Source organism: Zingiber officinale, chromosome 9A, assembly GCF_018446385.1.
Source record: "Zingiber officinale cultivar Zhangliang chromosome 9A, Zo_v1.1, whole genome shotgun sequence".
NCBI lineage: Eukaryota > Viridiplantae > Streptophyta > Magnoliopsida > Zingiberales > Zingiberaceae > Zingiber > Zingiber officinale.
This window is the reverse complement of record NC_056002.1, coordinates 134,494,849-134,519,434: the sequence shown is the minus strand read 5'-3', so window position 1 is coordinate 134,519,434 and position 24,586 is coordinate 134,494,849. Positions and strand designations below refer to the sequence as shown.

The 24,586-nt window shown below is 38.0% G+C and overlaps 1 protein-coding gene across 10 annotated transcripts in view; it reads left to right on the top strand.

Annotated features, from left to right (window-relative positions):
- The window catches only part of LOC122019804 (SWI/SNF-related matrix-associated actin-dependent regulator of chromatin subfamily A-like protein 1), a 61,705-nt gene that overhangs the window by 12,223 nt on the left and 24,896 nt on the right, over positions 1 to 24,586 (top strand). For all 10 annotated transcript variants that reach the window (XR_006122037.1, XM_042577339.1, XM_042577336.1 and 7 more), the window contains 7 exons: positions 700 to 783; positions 870 to 911; positions 2,082 to 2,237; positions 16,316 to 16,393; positions 21,564 to 21,632; positions 21,724 to 21,789; positions 21,884 to 22,012. Coding sequence is in view for 9 of the 10 variants with exons in the window: in XM_042577339.1 (XP_042433273.1) it covers positions 700 to 783; positions 870 to 911; positions 2,082 to 2,237; positions 16,316 to 16,393; positions 21,564 to 21,632; positions 21,724 to 21,789; positions 21,884 to 22,012 (624 nt within the window). In the remaining variant the exon portion in view is untranslated. The remainder of the gene's footprint in view (positions 1 to 699; positions 784 to 869; positions 912 to 2,081; positions 2,238 to 16,315; positions 16,394 to 21,563; positions 21,633 to 21,723; positions 21,790 to 21,883; positions 22,013 to 24,586) is intronic.

Genomic DNA, 24,586 nt, shown 5'->3' with positions numbered 1-24,586 from the left:
GTATTAGAGAGAAAGTCGGAGTTACATCTATTGAGGGAAAACTCCTAGACACGTTTAAGATGGTACGAGCATGTATTTAGACGACCAATAAATGCTTGATGTGAAACTATGATAAACACGCATATCTAACGAGGAAGAGGAAGACCAAAAAAGTCTTGGTTAACAACAATAAAATAAGATAAAATTTTTTTACGTATAGATGATGATATAGTAGGAGATAGAGCTCAATGACGTAAAAGGATCCATATAGCCGACCCTTTTTATTGTTGTTGTACACTTAGTTTGTCTAGCACAGTTTTTGATATTTATCTTGCTTTAAATGGATGGTCAAGTAATTTTTAAATCAAAGCTGTTATACTTCATAAGAAGTAAACGATACATATTTAGTTAGCTATTTGCTAGTAAACCTAATCAAGCAAGCGAACTTATAGTCTCCAATATGGGTATCATATTCTAGTTTACTATTCTTGTACCTTTATGACAACCGCTCAAGTCAACTCATCTCCAATTCACCTTTTTGTTCTCTTCTATTATTGGATTCAGACTGTATCATAAGAGGCGCACAATAGGAATTTACTTTTTCATTTTTGTTTGGTAGATTTTGGTACTGTTGATTTAGGTTTGCAACAGCAAATATTATTGCCTCCCAATGGAGTGCTAATCTTGCTGCTTATTGAAATTAATTGCTTTCTTCCACAGGCAATTGCTGTTGCTGCATGCATGCCTGAGGCATGGCCTGTTCTTGTTATTACTCCATCTTCCTTACGTATACAATGGGCTTTTGTGAGTATCACACCATGCCTATTGATGTCATGGTAGGATATCCATTGTTCTTCAGTTAATTTGATTGTTTTAAATGTGGTTTTCAGATGATTCAGCAGTGGCTTAATATACCGTTTGCAGATATTCTGGTATATTGTTACATTCCTTTAAAAGCTTTCTACCTGAATCATAAAGCTAAATTCTTTTTCTGGAATATTGATATTTTAGTTTATCCTATGCATGATTATTATCTCTTTGCTACTACATTTAAACTAACTTTTCTACATTCTCACAGAAAGAAAACAGAAATGGATTTTTTATATGCAAAATGTCATTATAAAAGGAAATCACCATTGTTGGGTCCATAAACCATAATACATTATCTTCATAAGAGTATGATCATTATGCCATTTTACATCCTCTTAGAGAAATAGAATGATTGTTTCATATTATTTTCTATGTTTCCTCATATACTTCTATTTGTAATATTTTGCTGTTACCTATAGTTCAAAGTAAGATAAGGAATTGACATGATACTATCATGTTAGGATGTAGATCTTTGCACTACCCCCAGTAAAGAAAAAGAGGGTTTTCATGACAATACTTGCTATCTTAGAAACCTTGGATGCTCTAGAAGGATTTTTGTGATAGAATCCAACTGTGGCGAGTGCACAAAGCAACACTGTAAGAAATCTCATGGCAACGAATGAGTTGCTCTCAGTGATGTTGTAATTCTGTCACAACACTGTCACAAATGGTTAAAATCTTGTGATAATAACATGGTATTGCACAGACTAAGTTTTTGCAATAGCCACACACTATTGTACTTGCTGTCATAGAAGCTTGAAAAAAATCATTTAAAAATTTAAAAATATGTGTACATTTATTTTTTTTTAACTTATTTATGTGTACATGAATACACACAAATCAATACATTAGAACACTATTTAGTCTGCCATAAGTATCCATTATATACATATCCGTGATTGTTTTTTAATATTTATGCTAATTATAAGACAAATGGCTTATGGACTAGGGCAAAAAGAAACAACATTGATAATGATAAATTATTCAATGCATCATAATTTGAGATCTTCAGCATGCTAGATGGTATCATCCAAGCTTGTGCATGAATTAAATTTTGTTCCTTGCCAGTTGCCATGAATGAAGTTTTTTGTTTGGTCTGATGACATGCATGCTAGATAGGTAAGTTTTTTGTTCCATCTGCTAACATTGATATGTTTCCTGTAAAATACTAAACATGAATGCTATGTGATTATTAGTGAGTAATTAACAGTCATGGTTGTTTGTCTTTGCAGGTAGTGCTATCTCAATCTGGAGGTTCTAACAAGGCTGGATTTAAGATAGTATTTTCGCATTTAAAATCAAGTATCCATCTAGATGGTGTATTCAACATAGTCTCTTATGATGTAGTTCCCAAGATACAAGATATTTTATTGGCTTCTGAGTTTAAGGTAATTAAAATTTTCTCATTTTCTTCTCTATCCTATTTATCTCTTTATTTTGCACTCATATTCTGACTTGCATTTAGTGACAAATTAAGGATGGCTAGTCAAAACCCTGTGTCTTAGCTAATTAAACTAACATATGCCTGTTATTGTTTAAGAAACTTTTGGAAATAAATTTAGTTGCCCTTTTATATTATTTCCTTTTTTTTATAAGTAAAAGTTGTATATCATGTATCCAAAATGTACAAAATGAGATTTTAGGGTCTATTCATGTTTGATGTAGTATCTATCATATCTGAATAGATACCTAAAGACCTGTGTTCTAGTATGGAAATCTGATCATGATGACATGGCGACAGAAGTCTACCCCGGCACAAAGAACAATGACGTTTAGGTCTTCTCCTACATTTCTTCCCGTAGTGTGGCGATTCTTGTGGAGAGTAACACCTGTAGCGTGGCGATTCTCGTGGAGAGTAACAAACATCGAAGGGTTTGCCCCAGCGAAACCACTCCGATGTCTAGGTCATCATGGTGTTTCAAAAAAGGGGAGAAAGTAATTAAGAGGCGTGAGTTAGAGAGGCCCCCTTTGAGGAGCATGTACCTGTCCTTTTATAAATGTGACACACCCATATAGATCATGGAGAGGAGGAGAGGAGGAGAGGAGAACATGAGGGGAGTGGGCAGGAGATCATGGGTGAGTGGGGAGCATGACCCATGTCCACCTCGACATACAACGGGTCAATAGATCAGCTCAGAAGTCGGATCGGCTAGTCGGGAGGTCAGCTTGACAAGTTGGTGAGTCCGGTCGGTTCACCACGTGGAGTCTATGTTGACCAAGTCCTGACCATGCCACTCGACCTCTTTGTCGATCGGGTCCTGCCATGTGGGCTCTGTCGTTTCCATCACATCACAAGCATCCTCTTTACTCTAGTTGAAGGAGGATGTAGTTCGATTGACTAGACAATTGTCTTGTCAACGAACGTCAAGGTCCATGTGACTAAGTACCTCAAGGTAAAGTTAAAAGGGAGGACCACAACATATATTATATAAAAATGCAACACATACAAAGGAGTTCATACGAAGGAAAAGTCGAGGGACACCTTTATTTGAGACAAAGGGAGTGAATGCTTGATCCGTAACTATGTCTGAGCCGTGATTATGTCTAAATCGGGAGAGAAATAGCTTGATCCACGACTATATTTGAGTCGGGAGAATAATAAGCTCAATCTCACGACTCCCAAATGCCGGTGGAATCGGAGAGAGAATAACTCGATCCACGATTATGTTTGAGTTGGGAGATAATAATAAGCTCGATCTGAGTACTCGTGGAGCCAGAGAGAGAATAACTCATAGGATAAAGGACAATTGCTGATGGACGCCTCAGTCTGAGACCAAGTGAATTTGAATCATGAAAAGGACAATTTGAGTTCGTGGGAACACGATTGTCTTCGGACCCTGAGCAGGGCAATTTAAGTTCGTGGGAGCACGCTTATCTTTGAGACCCTAAAGAGGGCAACTTGAGTTTGTGGGAGCACGATTGTCTTTGAGTCCTGCAGAGAACTATTTGAGCCCTAAAAAGGATATTTGTTGATAGATGCCTCTGGTCCGAGACCAATGGAATTAAATGCTCCATCTATGATATGTCCGAGTCGGGAGAGAATAACTTGATCCCTCGACTCCTGAGTGCCTGCGGAGTCGGGGAGAAAATAGGAGACTTATCTTGTCATTGATATCGAGTTAGGAAAAAGGATGTGATTATAAAAGATAATACAAAGTGAGTGTTAAGAGACTGATCTTGCCAAGGAGAGTAAAGTTCGAATTGTTATGAAAGCAGATAAAAGATTATGCATTCATAATTTTGTTCAGAGTCCTTTCTATCACTTTTGCACTTGGCCTTCAAATTCCACTAATCAGTGAGAATAATATAGGATCAAAAGCTGTAACCATGCAAATTGCCTATTACTGCTCCCAAAAATTCAATTTCAGAGATGACGATTTTCATCTTAGTTGGGCTTAGCACCAGTCCATTCTCTTTGTATATACTTAGCATACTTCTGAGGTGTTGTGCATGGCTTTGCTTATCAGGAGAGAATACCAATATATCATTAATATATACAACAATATATTCTTCCGTACCTTTGAAGCAATTATCCATTTTTCTTTGAAAAACAGCAAGGGCATTTTTAAGTCCGAATGACATCACCAGCCATTCATAAAGGCCATCTGGAACCCCATTCAATTGAGTCGGGGTGCATGGCTACCTGACGGAAGCCATTCTTCAAATCAAATTTAGAGAAAATATAACTATTACTGACCTTCTTTAGGATAGTGTTTATGCCTGGGAGGCTATATTGGTCTTTGTGTGTGATGTCATTTAGGCGTTTATAGTTGAATACCATCCTTTCTTTGCCTTTTACCTCTTTGCCTGTCTTTGGGTCAACTGTTGTTCCGGAATTGACAATGATTGCTGTAGTTCGATGCTTGCTTTTACTTGGCCGAATTATGCTTTGAGCATCACTCAAACCTCTGATTCTTTTCATGACGAAATAGTATATCAGCATTTGCGTTCACCATAACTCAGGAACATAGATATATTTGAGGAAAAATCACAATTGGTATTACTGAAATAATTGCAGCTGGACAAAAGAGATTACCTTGCCACTAAAATCCATGCTCAATTGCAAGGGGAATGCTGGAAAGACAGCAACAAATACTCCTCCTTTGTGCTACCCATATTTGTCCTGATAAAATTTTCTTGCACTCTCTTCTTACAGAATGTGAGGAGCTTTTAAGATAAATGAATGGAACTTGCTGGAGTTCTCTGATTTCAACCATACTTGAAAAGAAGTGCAAGAGTAATTAATCAGATTCTGGATAGCATGAAATCAAGCAATTCTCATAGACAACATTCTTCTCAGGAATTCTCTCAAACATTCTTCATGCATCGTCCACTCATCCCTGGATCAGTTGGTTAGGTGCCTGCAGCTTGCCAATGAAGTCGTGGGGTCGAAGGTCGCCAGTTGCACTCGGGGATAAAACCCTGGTTTGCTGCGCCAAAAATTCCTTCGACCCCCAGTCACCTATCCTGCCCAGCATTAACCGTGATTTACTCCCTCTGGAATCTTGTGGGGCCGGGGCCAGGGGGCCGCTAGGGTGGCGGTTCCACCTTTTGCCAATATTTGATCTATTGTAACCTGAATGCTATGGTTCATCTTTCCCCAGATTTATTTGAAGGCTCAAAAACATGGTCATCAAACCTACTCCAGCTTTTCTGAAACTCCTCAAATTTGTTGTCTTTGATAATCGTGGACATTACATCAGCATGTAACAATAGAGAGACAATATGATCGTTCTTTTTGTTGCAAGGTGCTGATCATGATATTTTAATCTGAGATTTCATCACCGACTTCTTGAGTTGCGGACAGATGAGGCGACTAACCTGATGGAGCAGCCCATGTTTGGTTCAGACATTGCGTCGAACACCTTCCCTGTGTCATTGCATAGAGAACCTCAAACTCACCCAAACAGCCACAGAGAAGGAATGGAATGGCCTCGTGTTGGAAGGATATGATCAGTTTGTCCTCGGACCCCTCATGCAGAAAGACATATCAACAGGAAAAATAGCAATAAATTTTAAAAAACTTCTCAGCATAGTAGATCTTTTCATTGCTAATTTTGACTAAAACAAACCATCAGAGACGCAAGCGTAGATCTTCTGTGTAAGGCAGTGAAGAGATTTATCTTAAGATAGGATGGCGAAGGCAGAGAATAAGGAGAAGGAACCACACGACGGCGTTGTGTATGACGCTCTCGAGGAATATTTTGAGGATCTTGCATCACCTCACTAGGCACCGGATCACCGATTTGGTCCACTTTTCTATACCATAACTCTTAAGGAGTAGAAAAATGATGCCTTCAAAAGCAGTGACAACGAGCCCCATTTAGATTAGTAGCCTAAGGCGCTCATCCTCGAATGTTGAAGCCGATCAATTCGAGGCCCTTCCAGTTCAACACTCTAAACTCCCTTTCCCCTGTTCACATCCATAAGTCGAGCACCAACAGAGAATGCTTTTGTGAGCGACATCGAGGCCGACACAAGCCTTGAGTTACGATAAAGGCAATGCTTGGAACAAGCGGAGAGGAAGGCGGAGGAGGGATCGGAAGCGAAGTTAGACGACCTCCAGGAGGCACCGCCTCTAGTGCACGCCCCTCCTTGTACCTGCCCTTCTCTTGTCGCTCCTCGGGATGAAATGATGTTTACGAGACAAGCACCTCCTAGTCTTCACCTGCTGCTGCTCAAGAGGCATATCTCAAGAGCTCAATTATCAAATAGCACGATTAAAAGAAGCAATTACAATTGCAAACCATCGGGAAAAATGATTTATTTTAGTAAGGTGAAAACCAAGATCTGATCCTTCTAAGAAAAGGACAGAAGATGCAAACCCTGAGTCAAGGCCTATGTTCAGTTGGACGATTGGGGAAGATGAGGAGATCTTGATTGAGGCAAGGAAGACCTTGGGGTCGAGCGAGAAGAGAACCCCTAGGGTTTTGATTTGAGGAGGAGACGTATTGTATGCCTTGGAGGGTGCTATCAAAGAGGATTTGTTGTCGTCGACCCCATGGCCCCCATGGCCGGTACTCGAAAGGGAAAGACCAAGTAGGATTGAGAAATTAAAAATATAGAAGAGAGGATCCTTTACTTTTGGTTCACACTACAGTAGATTAGGATTTTTAAGAATCCAAGAAAATATCAGATCTGCATGGGTGAAATGGTTTGGGAAAATCATTTGAGTGATCGCTCGACATCTTTTGCTAACGTTTCCCACGGACGACGCCATTTTGTTCCGGTCTAGAAAACTCACTAATACGGTGACAGTACACGTTGGCATAAAGAACAATGACGTTGAGGTATTCTTCTAGATTTCTTCCTGTAGCGCAACAATTCCTGTGGAGAGTAACAAACATCAAAGGGCTTGCCGGGAGTTGCCTCGGCGAAATTACTCCGATGCCCAAGTCATCATGGTGTTTCAAAAAAGGGGACAGAGTAATTAGAAAGCATGAGTTAGAGAGGCCCCTTTGTGGAGCATGTACCTGCCCTTTTATAAATGTGATGTACCCGTAGAGATCATGGGGAGGAGGGGAGGAGAATATGGGGGGAGTGGGCAAGAGATCATGGGTCTGCCTCGGCATATAGTGGGTCGGTAGATCGGCTCGGAAGTCGGATAAGCTAGCCTCGCCTCACCTCGCCTGGTCGGGAGGTTGGCTCAGCAAGCCGATGAGTCCGGTTGGTTTGCCATGTGGAGTCTATGTTGACCAAGTCCTGACCACACCACCCGGCCTCTTTGTTGACTAGTCCTGCCACGCAAGCCCTGCCGTCTCCACTGCATCGACCTATATATAATCGATGTAGATTCCTTATCGTTGTTTTGATCCTAGGAGCTAGAGTGACTTTGATTGCTATTTTTTCTTTTTCTATTTGTGAAAGATATTCTTACGCCTTCATCTTAAATTACAAACTGTTTTGATGTGCCTACCCTTTTTTCTTAAAGCCAGAGTGTAGTTAATCCTGCATTACCAAACCATTTTTCTCGAAAGGAAAGAGTACCTTTCAGGTTATACATAAGATTTTTTAAAATTTTCTCATTGATCTATTATGTTCAACACACAAAGTGATCTGTGTGAGGTCTATTTGAATAGAAAGGCTTTGAGGCCACCTCAAGAAGGTTTACTAGGCTCATGGTTGATACGGATTGATCATATCATATGAGGAGAAGTTAATCTAGGAGTAGGCGGAAGGGTTAGAGCAAGGTTTAAATTAGTGTTTCATGTTGTGTTTTGACATTTGAGATGCTTCTGTAAATGTTGAAATGTGCTGTGGTGATTTCTGAAACTTTTCACGAAGCCATCTTTATCCCAATTATTTGAGTTTGGCTACATGGGTTGTATCCCTCTATTGAGTTCTATATAAGGTTATATGGCTAATAATATTCAAATAAGTAAATCTCTTTTATTACATAATGTACTCTTTGATTTCCCTTAACCCCTTGCGCATTTTTTGGTGGGTGAATCATTGGATGGTGGGGTACTTGGATGAAGGAGAAAAGCATAAGTGACAAACTGTTGACAAAGGAGCTTCTCTTTGTTCCTTCATGGGAGCTCACAAGGATATCAACACGTAGATGGTTCACTCTCTACCTTACCTGTTTCTGTTGGTTAATTCTATTAGTCTCGAACATATGCTAAGGTTGCAACTTTTGGCTGAAGGTTTTTTTTATGGTGTGATGATCAACTTTAAATTCAGGGCATAACCACACAAATGTGTCCTCTAGTGAGACTTTGACTACCGGCCAATGCAAGGTTTTGCCGATGCCGACTCTTACATAATGCTTGTACCCTAGGAAGGGGACAGTTCACACAATCTCGTTGAGAGGAACCAGTTTACTATCATTGTCTCAACTCTCAAGAAGAGGCATACCTTGAACCATGTTGTGACATAAATCTCCACCTTAACTTTCCAACAAGAAGGCCTTCCCTTCTCTAAGGAGATGGCCAACTGGGCTGGGAAATTTGGGTGTGCTTGTATTCTATTCTACAACAAACCTCTTTCGTGCCTTGAGAGTTCAATAGAGACCTCTTTGCTCTTTCGAATAGAGCAGTGCTGGCTGATCAAAGTTTGACCGGGCATTATGCCCATTGAAGACAACAATGTGCTGGTTAGCTGCACTCTTAGCCACATCACTTGATCAGTTAATAGAACAATGATTTAGGAATCTCCACTCCTTCACAAATGCAATAGCTAAATAAGGGAAAAGGCTTATTTCTGAGTTGCTTCTCTCCCTATCCTACCAAATTCATAGACCATAAAGGTCCATTTCCTTTAAAGTGTGGAAAAGTGAAAAAATAGTGATATTGGGGGATAGGATCCCCTTCTAGTACAGCCGACCTAACCTGCATGGCACAGATCTAGCTCACTTGCGGATTGAATTAGGGCATGGCCCACACTCGACTCGTAATCTGCAAGATCCAATAACTCGTTATGGGTTGAGACCACGATCCTCTATAAAAGGTTGACCATGGTATATAATCCTAGTTTTTCTTTTCTCATTCTATATTTTCTAATATTTTGTTCTTTCCATGGGGAGATGATTACTTAGGCATTAGAGAGGCCTTGTCGGGATGACTACCGACGAACCCTTTAATGCGCATTGATCTATGTCAGGACTAGCAAATGACAAAAAACATTGGTGTTGTTTGTAGGAAACATGAGCAAAAGACATTGAGAAAATCCTTGGAGAGCGAGGTTGAGGGGTAGAGCGTACAAAAAGAGGGCAACGAACAAAAGTCTCATAGGCAGATTGACCCACTTCCTTCTTCTTTTGGGTGCTTCGCACTTCTTGCCCCTTCAGATCTTAGCCACGCTGCTCTCAACCCTCCCCTCGTGGATCCTATGTCCTCTCCGCCGATTGTGCATCGGACCATCCTAGTCACGGCTGCTGTAGCTTCTAAAGGGAGGGTACCACACCATCATGGTGGACAACCTCGACAACTCCTTGTAAGTTGCCCTTGACTTGGTCAAGGAGCCCACCGGGGAGTTCAACAAGAATCTCTCCATCCATTAGATAGATCTTTGAGACAGAGAAGCATTGGAGAAGGATGGGGTTGGAGGCTAAGGAAGAAGGGGATCTAGAGGCTAGGGCCGCCTCTGTCCCTAATTGCCTCAGCGGAAGCTTCTCAGAGTCAACCAATGCTGCGGAGTTAGCCGTTGTCGTAGAGGAAGGCGGGCTAGCTTAGACATTGTATCTTGGGTCCATGTTCGGCCTGTGGTGCCTCTTAATATCTACTTTAGCATCTACAACAAGTAGGTTCCGAAGTTTTTTCACTTTCTACACTAGCAATTGGATCAACCTTTGTCTTATTTGCGGACCACTAGTCTTTACAAACGTTTAAGGTTTCCGCTTCACAGCTTGTTGCAATATTACCATTGGCTCTTATCCACACAATGGGAAATTTTTTTACTAACATGAGCCTTGGGAAGGTTGCTGTTTTATTCACACACAATTAAAGCTACGGAACCCTTTTTCTCTGTTGCCTTGTTCTTAGGAGAGTTACCTACCATCTAGGTTTTACTTATGCCAATTATTGGAGGTGTAGCTTTCACTTCTCTAACAGAAGCTTCTTTTAATTAGTTTTAATTTTTGAACTTGACCTTCCAATCCTACAATGTGCTAAACAAGAAAGGCATGGTTAAGAAAGAGAAATCATTGGAAAACATCAATCTCTTCTCAATAATATCAATTATGACTTTTTTTTCTTACTAGCGCTTGCAATATTATTTGTTGAAGGCATCAAGATCACTCCTTCATATTTGCAGTCTGCTAGTTTGGTCCATGTTGCCATACTTATTAACTGTTTGGAGGATGATGAAAGTGACGAAGTGCGTTGTCTACTAAGAATGAGGTAGAGAAAGAGGAATTGGGCTTTGGATCCCAATTGATATTATGAAATGATAAATCCGAGAATGAAGCTGATATTGGAGAGGTAATTCTTGGTGGCTAATATCTCCTAAATGCCATGACCTGCTGTTTTATGGGTCTCACCTGCTATAAAGAAAGCACAATGGATTATTGTTGGGGTATGTTCAGACTAGGTAAAACGTGCATATCTACGGGAAATGAAGTGCAATATATGTGTTCACTGTCTATCAAATTGTGGGTATTATTCACCAGATATATATGACAACAAGCATCAAGAATGCTGGCTTAACTAAGATATTGGGATAAACTCTTATTCTCCTAGTCTTTTGGTCTTGAGATTGACTCGATACTTATTCTCCTAGACCTACAGTCTCTGGATCGTCGCTCCATTGGTTCTCCCTTGTAGGGTTGAGCCTGGTCTTCTATAAGGATCGAGGTGATCTTCTCTATTATCCTTAACTCCCAAGGGATCGAGATGATCATATGCTCTCTTTGACTTCGTTGGTCGCCCGGGTAAAGGGTTTGAGCCCTGTGTTCTTTTATTGTTCTCCTCGACCTCGTAGGTCTTTTGGTTCAAAGATTGAGCTTAGTTTTCTTATACATTCTATAGGAACATTTTTGTTTAGGAATATCCCCACTTCGCATACTATGTGCTTGGGAACATCCCCGCTTAAGGACATCCCTAGTAAGCACACACATTCCTACTTCGCATACTATGTGCTTAGGAACATCCCCAGTAAGCATATGGTATCCCCGATTTTCAAACTATGTGTTTGGGAACATCCTTGATAAGCACACGCATCTATGTTTTACATACTATGTTTTGGGATCATCTCCGGTAAGTACACACATCCTCGCTTCATATAGTATGCCTGGGAGCATCCTTGGTAAGCACATGCATCCTTGGCGCACGCATATGCCCTTTGGGAACATCCCTATTCTGTGCATACATCATTTGGGGACGTCCTGATCAGGAACATCACCACTCAGCTTCTCCTCTATATGAGAACTCCTTGACGCTTGATCGTAGGATAGAGCATCTTATTCTCTTCCCACGATCTTAGTGGGATCAAGCTTTTCTCCCAGCTTGGTGCAGGATAAAGCCTCTTATTCTCTCTCTGTTCAGTTGTGGGATTGAGCCTTTTATTCTCTTCACAACCCTCGATCACCGAATTGAGTTTCTTATTCTCTCCCCGACCCTCGGTCGTGGGATCAAGCATCTTATTCTCTTGCCACAATCTCAGCGAGATCAAATATTTCTCCCTGTTAGGAGCGAGATCGAGTTTCTTATTATCTCCCCAACCCATGGTCGTGGGATTTAACATCTTATTCTATCCCCATAACCTTAGTGGGTTCAAACTTTTCTACCTCGTTAGCGCGCGAATGAACATCTTATTCTCTCTCCACAGCCTTAGCGAAATCTAGCTTCTCTCCCTAGTGGATGTGGGATTGAGCATCTTATTCTCTCCTACTGACCTCAGTGGGATCAAGCTTCTCTCCTCGATCAGTATGGGATCGAGTTCTTATTCTCTCTTCAACCTTTGGTCATGAGATGAAACATCTTATTCTCTCCCCATGACCTCAACAAGATCAAGATTCTCTCCCGAGTCGGCGAGGGATCAAGCTTATTATTCTCTTCCCGACTCTCGGGTGCGGGATTGAGTATCTTATTCTCTCTCTACGACCCTAGTGGGATCAAACATCTTTCCTTGTTGGTGTGAGATCAATCTTCTTATTCTCTCCCCAACCATCAATTGTGGGATTGAGCTTCTTATTCTCTTCCTTACCCTTGACGCGGGATCGAGTACCTTTCTCTCCCCATGACCTTAGTTGGATTGAACTTCTCTTTCCGATTGATGTGAGATTGAGCCTCTTATTTTCTCCCTGATACTCATCACATGACCGAGCTTCTTATTTTTTCTCTCCCCCCCTCTCAATCACAGGATCGAGTAATTTATTCTCTCCCATGACCTCAGCAGGATTAAAGTTCTCTCCTTGCATGATCAAGTTTATTTTCTTCCCAACTCTTCCGGGATCGAGCATCTTATTCTGTCCCCATGTCCTCCGCAGGATTGAGCTTCTCTCTTCGGTCGGTGTGGGATTGATTCACATATTTCCTTCCTGATCCCTAGTGGACCGCGCATTTTAATCTCTCCATGAACTTTGCGGGATCGAGCTTCTCACCTTGATTAATGTGGGATTGAGCCTCTCATTCTCTCATCGGTCTTCAATCGCAGTATCAAGCATTTTATTCTCTAACCTCGGTCTCAACGGGAGCAAGCTTCTCTTCTAGCTTGGTTGTGGGATCGAGTATCTTATTCTCTTATGGTTCTTTGTCGCGAGATTAAGCTTCTTTTTTCTCTCTCACTTTGCGGGTATTCAGGAGTCACAGATTGAGATATTTCACCCTTTTGTAATAGCGGCCTCTGTCCCTACTTATAGGTTGACTTAGCTATGTTCTCCCCAACATCGTTGATTCATCTGAGGCAAAGGATTGAGTTGTAGATAATTCCCTCTATTATATCTTTCACTCTTGCATACTTGATGTTGAGATGAATTTCTTTATTCCACTTTCCCTAGTCTTAGCGGGATCGAGCTAGATTTCTTATATTCTCTCAAAGACTTTAGAGGTTTTCTTAAAGTCTCAGGATCAAGTTATTTCTACTCAGCCCATGGCTCTAGGGTTGTCTCCTTTGTATTGATCAACCCTAAGGAAGACACTCATCAAAGCCCTTGACACCACTCTTGTGACTTTGCCTCTCGGGTCACTCCTACTATGCGACATCCCGAATCATTCCTAAGTACTCCGTAGTTCGAGTACCCCATTTAGCTCGATGACTTGGCTTCCTGACTCGACCTCTTGAATTGCTCTTATAACTTGGCAACCCGATCACCCATGCTCCCTAAATTAGACTTCCTTCGTCTCTTCTCCTTAATCCGATTTGGAGAAGGGGACTTATGATATTCAGGGACAGTGATCTCTATAAAGCCAACCGGGTCAGCCTATGTGGTGTTAGTCCACATTAGTACATCTGACTTGCATGGTGCCTGTCGAGTTCATGAATCAGCTCATGTTCCTGAGCCCCTAGCATAACTAGTATCTTTCTGCTCAACATTTTGAGTTGAGTGCCCCACGCGACTCAGCTACTCGAGTCGCTCCCACTGTGTGACATCTTGAGTCGCTCCCGAGTACCCCATTCAGATTGATGACTAGGGAGCACATCTTGAGTCGCTCCCGAGTACCCCATTTAGAGTGATGACTTGGCTCCCTGACTCGGTCTCCCAAGTTGCTCTTATAGCTCCGCAACTTGAGCACTCCACGCTAGACTCAACCACGGTTTGGAATCGCCAATCGTACGGTTGCAAGAATCTCAACCCACACGGTTCACGATTTGAAACTGCCGATTACGATTTGGTTCACAGTTCATGACAATTTAAGATTATTATTATTATTTTAAAAAATAAATTAAATAATAAAAAAAGGACTTGTACTTATTTAAGTTGCCTATGTATCCCTTTAGGGTATAGAAAATTCAAAGCCCACGTAGTTCACTTATCTTTTTACTCTTATTACTTTAGGAGGCACTTCCAATTCCCATTCACATACTGTTAATTTCTTTAGTATCAAACTCTTCTTCCTCGCCATCTGAAAGTTGCATTCCTTATATTTTTTTTTTAGCTCTCGTCCAATTATCAAGTAATATTTGTGCTTTCAAAGAGTCATAAGACAAAATAAATCTTTTTTCATCCAATATACTATCTCGGAACTAAATGTCCTTCTACAATAATTATTGATACTGAACAAGTTAGAATTTCTTTTTCTATGATAGAGAGGATGGAAATTTTTAGCTTTAATTTTAAATGAACATGTTATTAATGAATTTTTATCTCCTTGTGTATTAATAGTGAATACAAAATGAAAAAAATATTTTTTTATATTTCTTATACTTGTTTAGTTTCATTTATTTTAGATCCTAGACTTAAATTAGATATTTACAAGAAATTTTAGTTATGTATTTATGATACATTAATTCCATTTAAAGATTCTTCTCTCGATCGTGCTAATATTTTACAAAATATTAGAAATAAGTTATATGATATTTATAAAGATTATAGTTTAAAATATAGATTAGAAACTAATGTGTTTGAAACATAAAATATTTGTAGTAGTAATTTAAAATTCACAAAAGCACAACTTTTGGTAAGAGAATGGATGAAACGTCCACAAAACTTGAGAATTATTTTACGACTTCTTTTGATTTTAGTCAAATAGATAGCAAGATGAATTTCGATATTCTATGGTGATGATCACATGTTATAAAAATTCATTATAATGGTTAAAATTGGGTGGGAATTGTGTGGGCCGATATGGTTCCTACTTGTTTAACCAGGTGAACGGATAACCAGCCTGTTCACTCGATTACGGATCTGGCTTGGGCCCATGCTTGCTAAGTCGGACTTCATTCGACTCTACTTCTTAGTTTGATTGGAGGGGGGACTCGTGATATTGGGGGATAGGATCCCCTTCCAGCTTAGCAGGTCAGCCTACATGACACAAATCTAGCTCACATGCATGACCCACACATGACTTGCAATCTGTATGATCTAATAACCTGTTAGGGTTTGAGACTATGGTTCTCTATAAAAGGTTGACAATGGTATACAACCATTGTTTTGCTTTCCTGCTTTTATACTTTTTACTGATCTATTCTTGCCATGGGGGGATGATGACTTAGGAATTAGAGGGGCCTCACCCAGATGACTTCCAGCGAGCCCTTTGACGTGTGTCCAGCCATAGGAGAAAACTTCATCAGGTCTAGTAAGTGACAAATTTTTCTAACCGCAACGGATACTAAAGTGGGAAAATGAGTGAATGTAAATGAAAGGTTGAATCTTCCCTTTTTATATCCACTTATTATTATTTTTTTCACTTATTGTCCTCCACTTTTCTATATTGAAGCCTTTTTGAGTGTAAACAAATTCATCTTGATACACTTTGCTACATGTTGAAGCATGTTTAGTGTTGGCATAGTACACGTAATAATGCTTTAATTCATTTGATTATCTAATTGTTATGATTATATTTTTAGAACTAAATAAACTTAGTGGAAGGGACTAAAGGAAAGGAGTAAAGTGCATCCAAATTCATCTCAACGCACTTTATCGCATGCTGAGTGTTGACATGGTACTGTCATTGTCTTGTTTTGGTTGGATACTGAAACTTTAGCAAGGAATGATAGTTTAGAACTTGGTCTCTATTACTTGCAAGTGTTACCATTTTCAAGGTCATGCATGATTGTGATGATGATAGGAACACTTTAGTTAACTTTGCTAATGCAACTAGACTTTTGTTCAACCAGTTTTTTGTTAATGTTTTATTAAACAATGTTGCAGGTTTTTTTTTGTTACAAATTTCGAACCTCTATAATTAAAAATGGGAGTTCATTTTGTCTCCCTCTGCTGTGAGCTTCTGTTTCCAAAATCAGAGATCTGTCAAATTCATGTTGTCTTATAAGGAGTTAGTTTTGGATATATGCACTGCACCTCTTCATGTGGGCATAAACCTTTCTACTCATCACTTAGCCTTTTGTTGTAATGCTTCTTTCTCAGATTGTTGTTGCAGATGAATCACATTTTATGAAGAATGCTCAAGCTAAGCGAACAAATGCTTGTATCCCAATTCTAAAGGTCAGGCATTACTTTCTATAAGAGCTCTTATGGCAATCTAAACCAAGTTAACTTCATTGCAAATGATATTTCTTTTGAGACCTTGCCATAATTTGAAAATTTGTGGAATCTAGACATGGCATGATGGAAAGTTGCTTTGTTATTACTATACATATATAACTCCAAGCTTCATGGCTTCCATTTCTCAGAATATTATTTATCTGTTGACTTATCTTAGAAGAATTTTGTTTTCTACCTTCAGGAAATATTTTTTCTCAATTTGGGTGTACTAGAATGACTACAAGAAAGTGGCAGTCTGTTCCATCTATATCTGTCTCTTTCTGTATCCGATGGACCTCCACCAATTTTTTCCTTTTGCATAAGTGTTCGATGCATTAAACATTAAAGACTTGAAGATACAGTTTAGTAATATCACACTGAAAATACTGCAGAACTTCATTGATCATTGACCTTTAGATACAACAGGGACTCGAGGATTAAATGGTCAATGGGGGCAAAAGATATTCCAGAGATATCAATGTGCATTACAAAATTTCACCAAATTAAAAAAATTGGTCATTATTATCACAATTATTGGTTCAATAGATACAAAATATCTGAATGGTCCTCTAAATGAGTTGATTAAATGAGAAAATATTTGAATTTCTTAATGCTATAACACAAACTTTGAGACAAATTATAAGGAGAGACATTTTTTTCAATTAATAGAATGTCAGTGTTCTGTAACCCACCCTTTTAATTTGAACATTATCTCAAATTTTAATCTCTAGCCCACCCTTGTAATAGAATGTGAGTGTTCTTTAAATTTTTTATTTGCAGCCAAAAATTATCTCAAATTTTTATCACTTGGGTTTTAGCTGAAATAACTTTCATAGTATTATGATTCTCTTGATTAATTTATTTATTATATTATATTCTCTTAGCAAAGATAATTTATTTGCGTCTGTAAGAAAATTGTAACCATATATAAAAATATTCCATAAATTATGGGATGTAAAAAAACCTCTTTAGTTTTTTTTAGTTAAGTTAATTTAGAAAAGTTTGTTAGAGTTCTCAAAGTTTTTATTAGAAAAGTCACTTATTTTATGAAGAATAAGTTGTGTTATCAATTTATTATAAGAGGTTAGGATCCCATGTATTAGATAAGGTTTCAATTAATACAGTTGCCAATTTCCAACATTGTATCAGAGCTGAAACTTGCTATTCGGTTTTAGTGTTAGTTATCCTTTAATTCACCATCATTCTCAATCTTGCCCTCGTCTATGAATCATACACACTTTGATATTTGGTTTGTTTCCTTTTCTCCTTATTCTTTCCTTACAAATAAAAAACTAATTCTTTTGTTTTTCTTTCTTTGGTATTCTATATCTTATTCCTAATCTATCCTCTCTTTATCTTCGTGCCCTCTTAAGTGTCGTGTCCTCTTAATTTTATTTTCCTTTACCCTAGTTCTTCTACTCTATTGTTGTGTATATCTTTCTATTATCATTCCCTTGTTTTATTTGCCCTCTTCTTTTTTTGCGGCCGCCTATTAACCTTATTATATATATGTGTGTGTATGTATGTATGCTTTCCAATTAGCATGTAAACACAAAAAAAAAGTAAAACAAAAAACAAAAAATAGAAATTTCATCTCCATCCTCAACTGTAGAAATATCCCAGTCACACAAATCTCTTCCTTACCATTGAACGTGATATTTGTACACATGAATCTTAACAATGAAAACTATTTGCTTTTGGAAATGCAGTTTCTCTTATTGCTTCATGCCCATGATAGTTTTTTTTTTCAATTTACTCTTCTTTATGCTCCTTTATCTTGATCCCTTTTAAGTTTATTTTTTTTTATTTTGTTCTTTTTTGTTCTTTAACTCAATTCTTTTATTTTGATTTTCCTCTTAAATTATTAGCATTTATCTTTATATTGTTTCTCCCCACCAGTTTCATCTTTTAAAATCTCTTTTCTTCTCATCAATTATAAGCTTGTCCTTTTCCCCCTTATTATATTTTATTATTTTTTTCTTTTTTTTTCCCTTGTGATGCCTTCAATCAAAATCCTAAACTTGCTTGACCTTCATTGTTGATTTTTTTCTTTTACCTTTATAGTTGAATTTCCCCCTTTTGCTTGGCTTTCATTGTCAATTTTTTTTTTCTTTTATCAGCTTTTATAATTGCATTATTTTTAATAACCTTGGTAGCTGTTTTTTTTCCTTTTGCTCAGCTTTCATTGTCAATTTTTTCTTTTACCAGCTTTCATAGTTGAAGTCTTCCCTCTTTCTCTGCCTTCATTGCCAATTTTTCCTTTTACCATAGCTGGATTTTTCTTTGTTGCTCAGCTTTCATTTCCAATTTTTCCTTGTTACCGGTCTTCATAATTGAATCCATTTTACTGGCCCTCATAGTTTGTAATTTTGCTATTGCTCATTATCGACCTTTATAATTAGATTCCTTTTACCAGCTATCAAGTTGGATTTCTTTTATCAACTTTCATAGTTTGATTTGTTTTATTGATCTTCATAGCCTTCATAGCTAGATTTTTCCTCGTTGTTGCTAGACTTTCATTATTGTTTTTTCCTGTTACTTGCCTTATAGTTGGATTCCTTAGGGTTAAAGAGTAAAATGGAAACACTCTTTACATTCTATCTAGTAATACACACTATAATAATTTTGTCTTTAGGATATTTGAATTATTTCTCAACTCAGAAAGGGTACAAGTGTTGTCATTCTTCATTAGAGAAGTTCTATATGCCGGCGAATGTTATTTTCAATGAACAAGCACCTTATTTCATCTTCAGTGAGAGAATTCCATACTAGAAGATTAAGGATGGGAATTTCTTGCTCGACCTTTTATTACCTCTGACGTATAAGTCACTGTCTAAATTCATGTCAAATTTTATGTCTGCCTATGCATGAAAACCCCAATTGTCTTTAAAACTGTGGGACTTGACAAGGCAAACTTGAAAAAGACAGTTGTTCTTGAACTAATGCTATGCAAGTCCAAGAATCGCACCCAAATCCTAAGAATGAGTTTGATGTCAAAAATATATTTTTGCATGGAGAATTAAGGGAAATAAATCTATATAGAGGTCTCACTAGGATATGGAAATAATTTGGGAGCTTATACTGTATGAAAACCTTATATGGACTTAAGCAATTACCCGAGCATCATTTGCAAGAGTTATGATTGTCATGCGGTATAGATAAAGGCGGGGATATCACATTGTTATTAAACACTCTTCTTTTGGGGGCTCTTAGTATATATTGATGATATAACAATGATATTAAATGATGTGGCTCACTTTAAACAAGTTATTTTTATCTCTCAAAAGGAATATGTTATTGAAAAATAGGCAAACAACAAGCAAGCCAAGTTCTCCAATAGAACCAAATTCTCATACTTAGAATGGAAGATAATGATGCCTCAATAGATAAGGAGATGTATCAATGGCTGGTAAAAGTTATTTATGTGTCTCATACAAAACCAGATAGCATAAGAGAATTTCATCTGCAAGCAGCTCATCGAGTATTACATATCTTATAGGAACACCAGGAAAGGAAAGCTTTTTTTGTTTAAAAGAAATGAAGGTGTTAGAGGCACATCTGGATGGTGATGTTGGTTGATAATAGGTGAGCCATAGAATATTTCACTCTTGTTTGTGGTAACCTTGTGACATGGAAAGCAAGAAACAACATATAGCAGCGGTCTAATGTAAAGGCGAAATTCCGAGTAATGATTTATGGTATATGTGAACTACTTTGATCAACGACCATTTTGGAAGACTTGAAAAGATTAAATGGGATGAGCCAATGAGACTGGATTGTGATAATAAGTCTGCAATTAGCATAGCTCACAATTCACTACAACATGATTGACCGAAGCACATTGAAATTGACAAACACTTCATCAAGGACATTAGAGAGCTAGTTGATTTGTAGCCTTTTCATATCTACACATGGACAACTTGCAAATCTAGTTACTAAACGATTAAGTAGTTCAACGTTTCAAAGTATTATATCCAAAATCATTCTCCAGTTTGAGGGGGAGTATGAGAGAATATGATTTTGTAACCATATATAGGCTGAAGATATTCATTTAGGTTTTTTAGATAAGTCTCTCTATAAACAAAGTTTGTTTAGAAAATTTTGTTTGGAAAAGTCTGATATAAGTTTTAGGGTTTTTATTAGAAAGGTAAATAAGTCATATTATTAATCTATAAAAAAGTGTTAGGATTCCATGTATTAGACAAGTTTTCAGTTAATATGAGTTTTAATTTCCAACAACATCATTGGTTGATCTATCTAGTCCCCTTGGACTTAAAACTAGGGCAATTTACAAGAAGCATGGCAACCTATAGAATTGGAGACCCCTCACTGACAGTAATCAAATGCTAGCAGCATCTATAGAAAAACTCCCGTCAGCTTGTTCCATTCCTTCACTGGGATTGATCACAATTATTTTCCATACAATGCCTCCATGCATGTACCTTGGCTGTTGAACTTTGTGTCAGTTGTCTCTAACAATATCCAACCACTTCTCATGCCTTTTGGTTTGCCTGATTTAATCAGGTGGCCTTGGAGAACAATAAGGATGAAGAGTAGCAACTAGAAAGAAATAAACAGGAAAGTTAGGGAGTAGAAAGGCGAGGGGGGACAGAAGATGCAAAGAAGAATAAGTTACCTATTTGGAAAGAGACTGGTCCCAACAATTGACAGCCTTTGTTGTTGCATTGGTGATGACAATTAGATTTAGGTTGAGAAAAACTGGGATAGGGAACTTTCTGTGTTGCACTGCATCTTATTCCTATTTCCCAAGATGAGTGGAATCTAGAAACAATTCTTTTTGTTGCTTTGGAAGAAGAGAATGTTCTTGAAAAATTGCAGATAATGTTTTTTTGGAACTCAAGTGTGCCATTTTGGGTGTATTGTTAGGCTGGTAGTAGGCTCATGTCACTACAAATATGCCCCTTATTTATTTTGTGAGCCCAATGGGGATCTACTTGACTCTGTCGTTAGAAACATGTAAGTTACATGTCTAGAAATATTCTGTTTGGCACTTCAAATTGGTAAGCTTAACTGCTTTGGTTATGCTCTTATTTTGTCCATCCAACTATCTACTCCTTAATTATAGTTACATAGCTGCACTGCCTTTGAGTCGCACTGCTCTTTATTTCAGAAAGCTCAATATGCAATTCTTCTGAGTGGAACTCCTGCTTTATCCAGACCTATTGAGTTGTTCAAACAGGTGAAAACTTAAAGATCCTATTGCCTGATCACTTTGCTCCTTGTGTTTGTGACGCTCTTAGAAGGTTTAAAGCTGATGTATTATTTTCCAGCTTGAGGCTTTACATCCTAATGTTTACAAAAATGTGCACGAGTATGGGAACCGCTATTGCAAGGGAGTAAGTCTTTATCTTCTCATTTCTAGTTATCCACTATACGATGCATCTCTTAGCAAAATTTAAGTTTAAATAGCTCTTGAACTTTATCTTCTAGGGCTTCTTTGGTGTCTATCAAGGTGCAAGTAACCATGAAGAATTGCATAGTTTGCTAAAAGCAACTGTCATGATTCGCCGGTTAAAAAGAGATGTACTCTCACAGCTTCCAGTGAAGCGTAGGCAACAAGTAATGTTATCTATTCCCAAAATATTATTTCGAGAAAGTCAAGCTATTTGTTTTTGTCTTGGCAGGAATGATTTGCAATCTGCACACCACTCTTGGTTTTGTTATTGCTCTATTTTTACAGTGTTTTTGGAATAGTAAAGGACTGCAGATTTGGTCTGATTGTGGATCAAATGCATTTTTTTTCTTCATAGTTGGTCACTTGCAATTTTGTGAAGATAAGAAGTTTTCACGTAACTGAAACTAGATGCTTGAGAATCAGAAAGCTTCACATCTAATGGGTTTAACTAGACAAAAGTGTTGTCTTTGTGCATTTTCCTTGTTGTTTTTAGAAAATAATAGCATCATTTTCTTTTATTTCATGTTGTAGAGATTCAGCTTTTCCCTACCTTTAATCTCACTTTCTATTTTGTGGTGTAGATCTGCAGTGTCAATTTTTGTTTTGCTGGTTATTGTCCTATTTGTTTTAACTTCAAACATACATTCTAATCTATCTCTTTAATTGCCAAAATCGCACAAAGCTGCCATGTCTCATTTATTTTATTTGTTTTGAAACTCACTTTTATATATATTTTTAACTATTATCTCTCTTAGTTTTGTTTTGTCTTCTCCAACAATCTCTGTATGTTTCTTGAATGCCACTTGCAAACGACTGACCTCAAGAATTACAAATTCACGCATGCATATTTAACTCATTTGTATGTTTTCAAGAAAAACCATGTAAATTTGTTTCAGTTCATATTTTGAGTTACAGGCCATGTCAAAATTTTTATTCCTATAACCATGTAAAAACCCTTCTCATTCATTCTACGGAAGTCTTTAGTGAAATTGTATAGAAACAGCTCCAACCATTGCTATGGAGACAATTGAAATCTCATTCCATGCCACCTGCTCAGGTGGCAAGAACTGTGCCTTTGGATTACTGATAACTAAACCGATCTCTTGAAGTTGACATTAGCTGGAACTCGTAGTGGATGACAGAGGCTTTATTGGAGGATTTTTGTTGTGGAATCAAGCCAATGAGTGAGGGAGGAGTAGACAACCATTGATTGGTGGAGAAAATGGTGCTGGAGAAGAAATCGATGTTGGGACTGAAAGTTACTTTGACAGGATGAGAAAAATGAGAAATCAATGCCCAAATGAGTGCTGGCCTCTCTGTCTCTTCTTCCTGTTTCTTCTCCTCTCCTTTCTCTTCCTATGCCTTCTTCTCCTCTCCTTTCTCTTCCTATGCCTCCTCATATGTACCTACCTGCACCACTTTGTACTAATGCTGCTACCATCACATTCCCACAAGTGACTGAGACAGAGACCAAAAATGAGATTCTGGGCCTTGGATAGGTCTTGTGCGTGAAGTGGATAGTGAGAAAAAAGAGAACGCCTAAATATCTGGAAGCCTTGATATGATTATACTTATCTGATGGGACATTCCGCATAGGTTTGGCTCCTTGTTCAATCACGTTCACAAAGTGAACTTCATTGAGCTAAAAGCATGTTCTGTGGGCTTCATCAAGTGGGTTCATGCGGGGATGTTAGACAATAGTTTGGAAGATATGGCACTGAAAATTGTAGAGATGGTTGTCCTTTATATTTAGCAACAATAATTCAAAGATTATTGTGGAATAGGCCGATTAAGGATGAGCAATTTGGAAGCTCAAAGCTTCTCACAACAAAGGCAACCACTAAGTCTTCTTGTCCACTAAGAGTCTGGAAGTTTTGGAGTTTCTCGTGTGTGGTGAACAGGTAAAATGAAATTTTTTGCCAATGCCATCACCACAGCTTTAGATTCTACTGCTTTAGACAATGCTTTCTATGTCATATTTCTATATAAGAAACATCTTTTTCAGACTAAGCCAAATCATATGACCTAGAAAATGTATTTCAATTAGGGGTGACAATTCGGGTTGGCGGGTTGACGGGTTGAATCATCAAAACCCGACCAAATTAATATTTCGGATCAAATTGTTCGACGCGAATCCGATCCGTTTATTTGTATTTGACCCGAACCCGACCTGAAATGATCCACAATCTGAATCCAACCTGAACTCGATCCGACTTGAAATGACCCATTTATAAAAACATGTTCATCTTAACTCGAACTCAACCCGAACCTGATCCGAAAAAACCAATTTTATAAAAATATGCTTATTTTAACCTGAACTCAATCAGAATCCGACCCGAACCTAACCCGAAAATATTTATAAATGGGTTCGCGAGTTGTAATCGGGTCATTGACCCAAACCCGACCCGTTTATTAATTGTGTCAATTAGATCGAAAACCCGACCTGAACCTAATAATACCTGACACTAACCTAATTTTTTTTATGTTCGATTCGGGTCGTGTTTTCGTGTCGGGTCAGAAATTGCCACCCCTAATTTCAATAAAATTTTGTGAAAATAGCAAGCCATATATTGTAAGTCTTAATAATTGTTTGTTCTCCCTCAACATTCTCTGTTTCAACTGTCATTGAAGATTATTTTTAGTTTGAGTTTTTTTTTAAATTTCAATATTGCTAAACTTGACCTTGAGAAGTATTATTCTATTTAATATTTTGATTGATGCTGTTTTTTCTATTATAA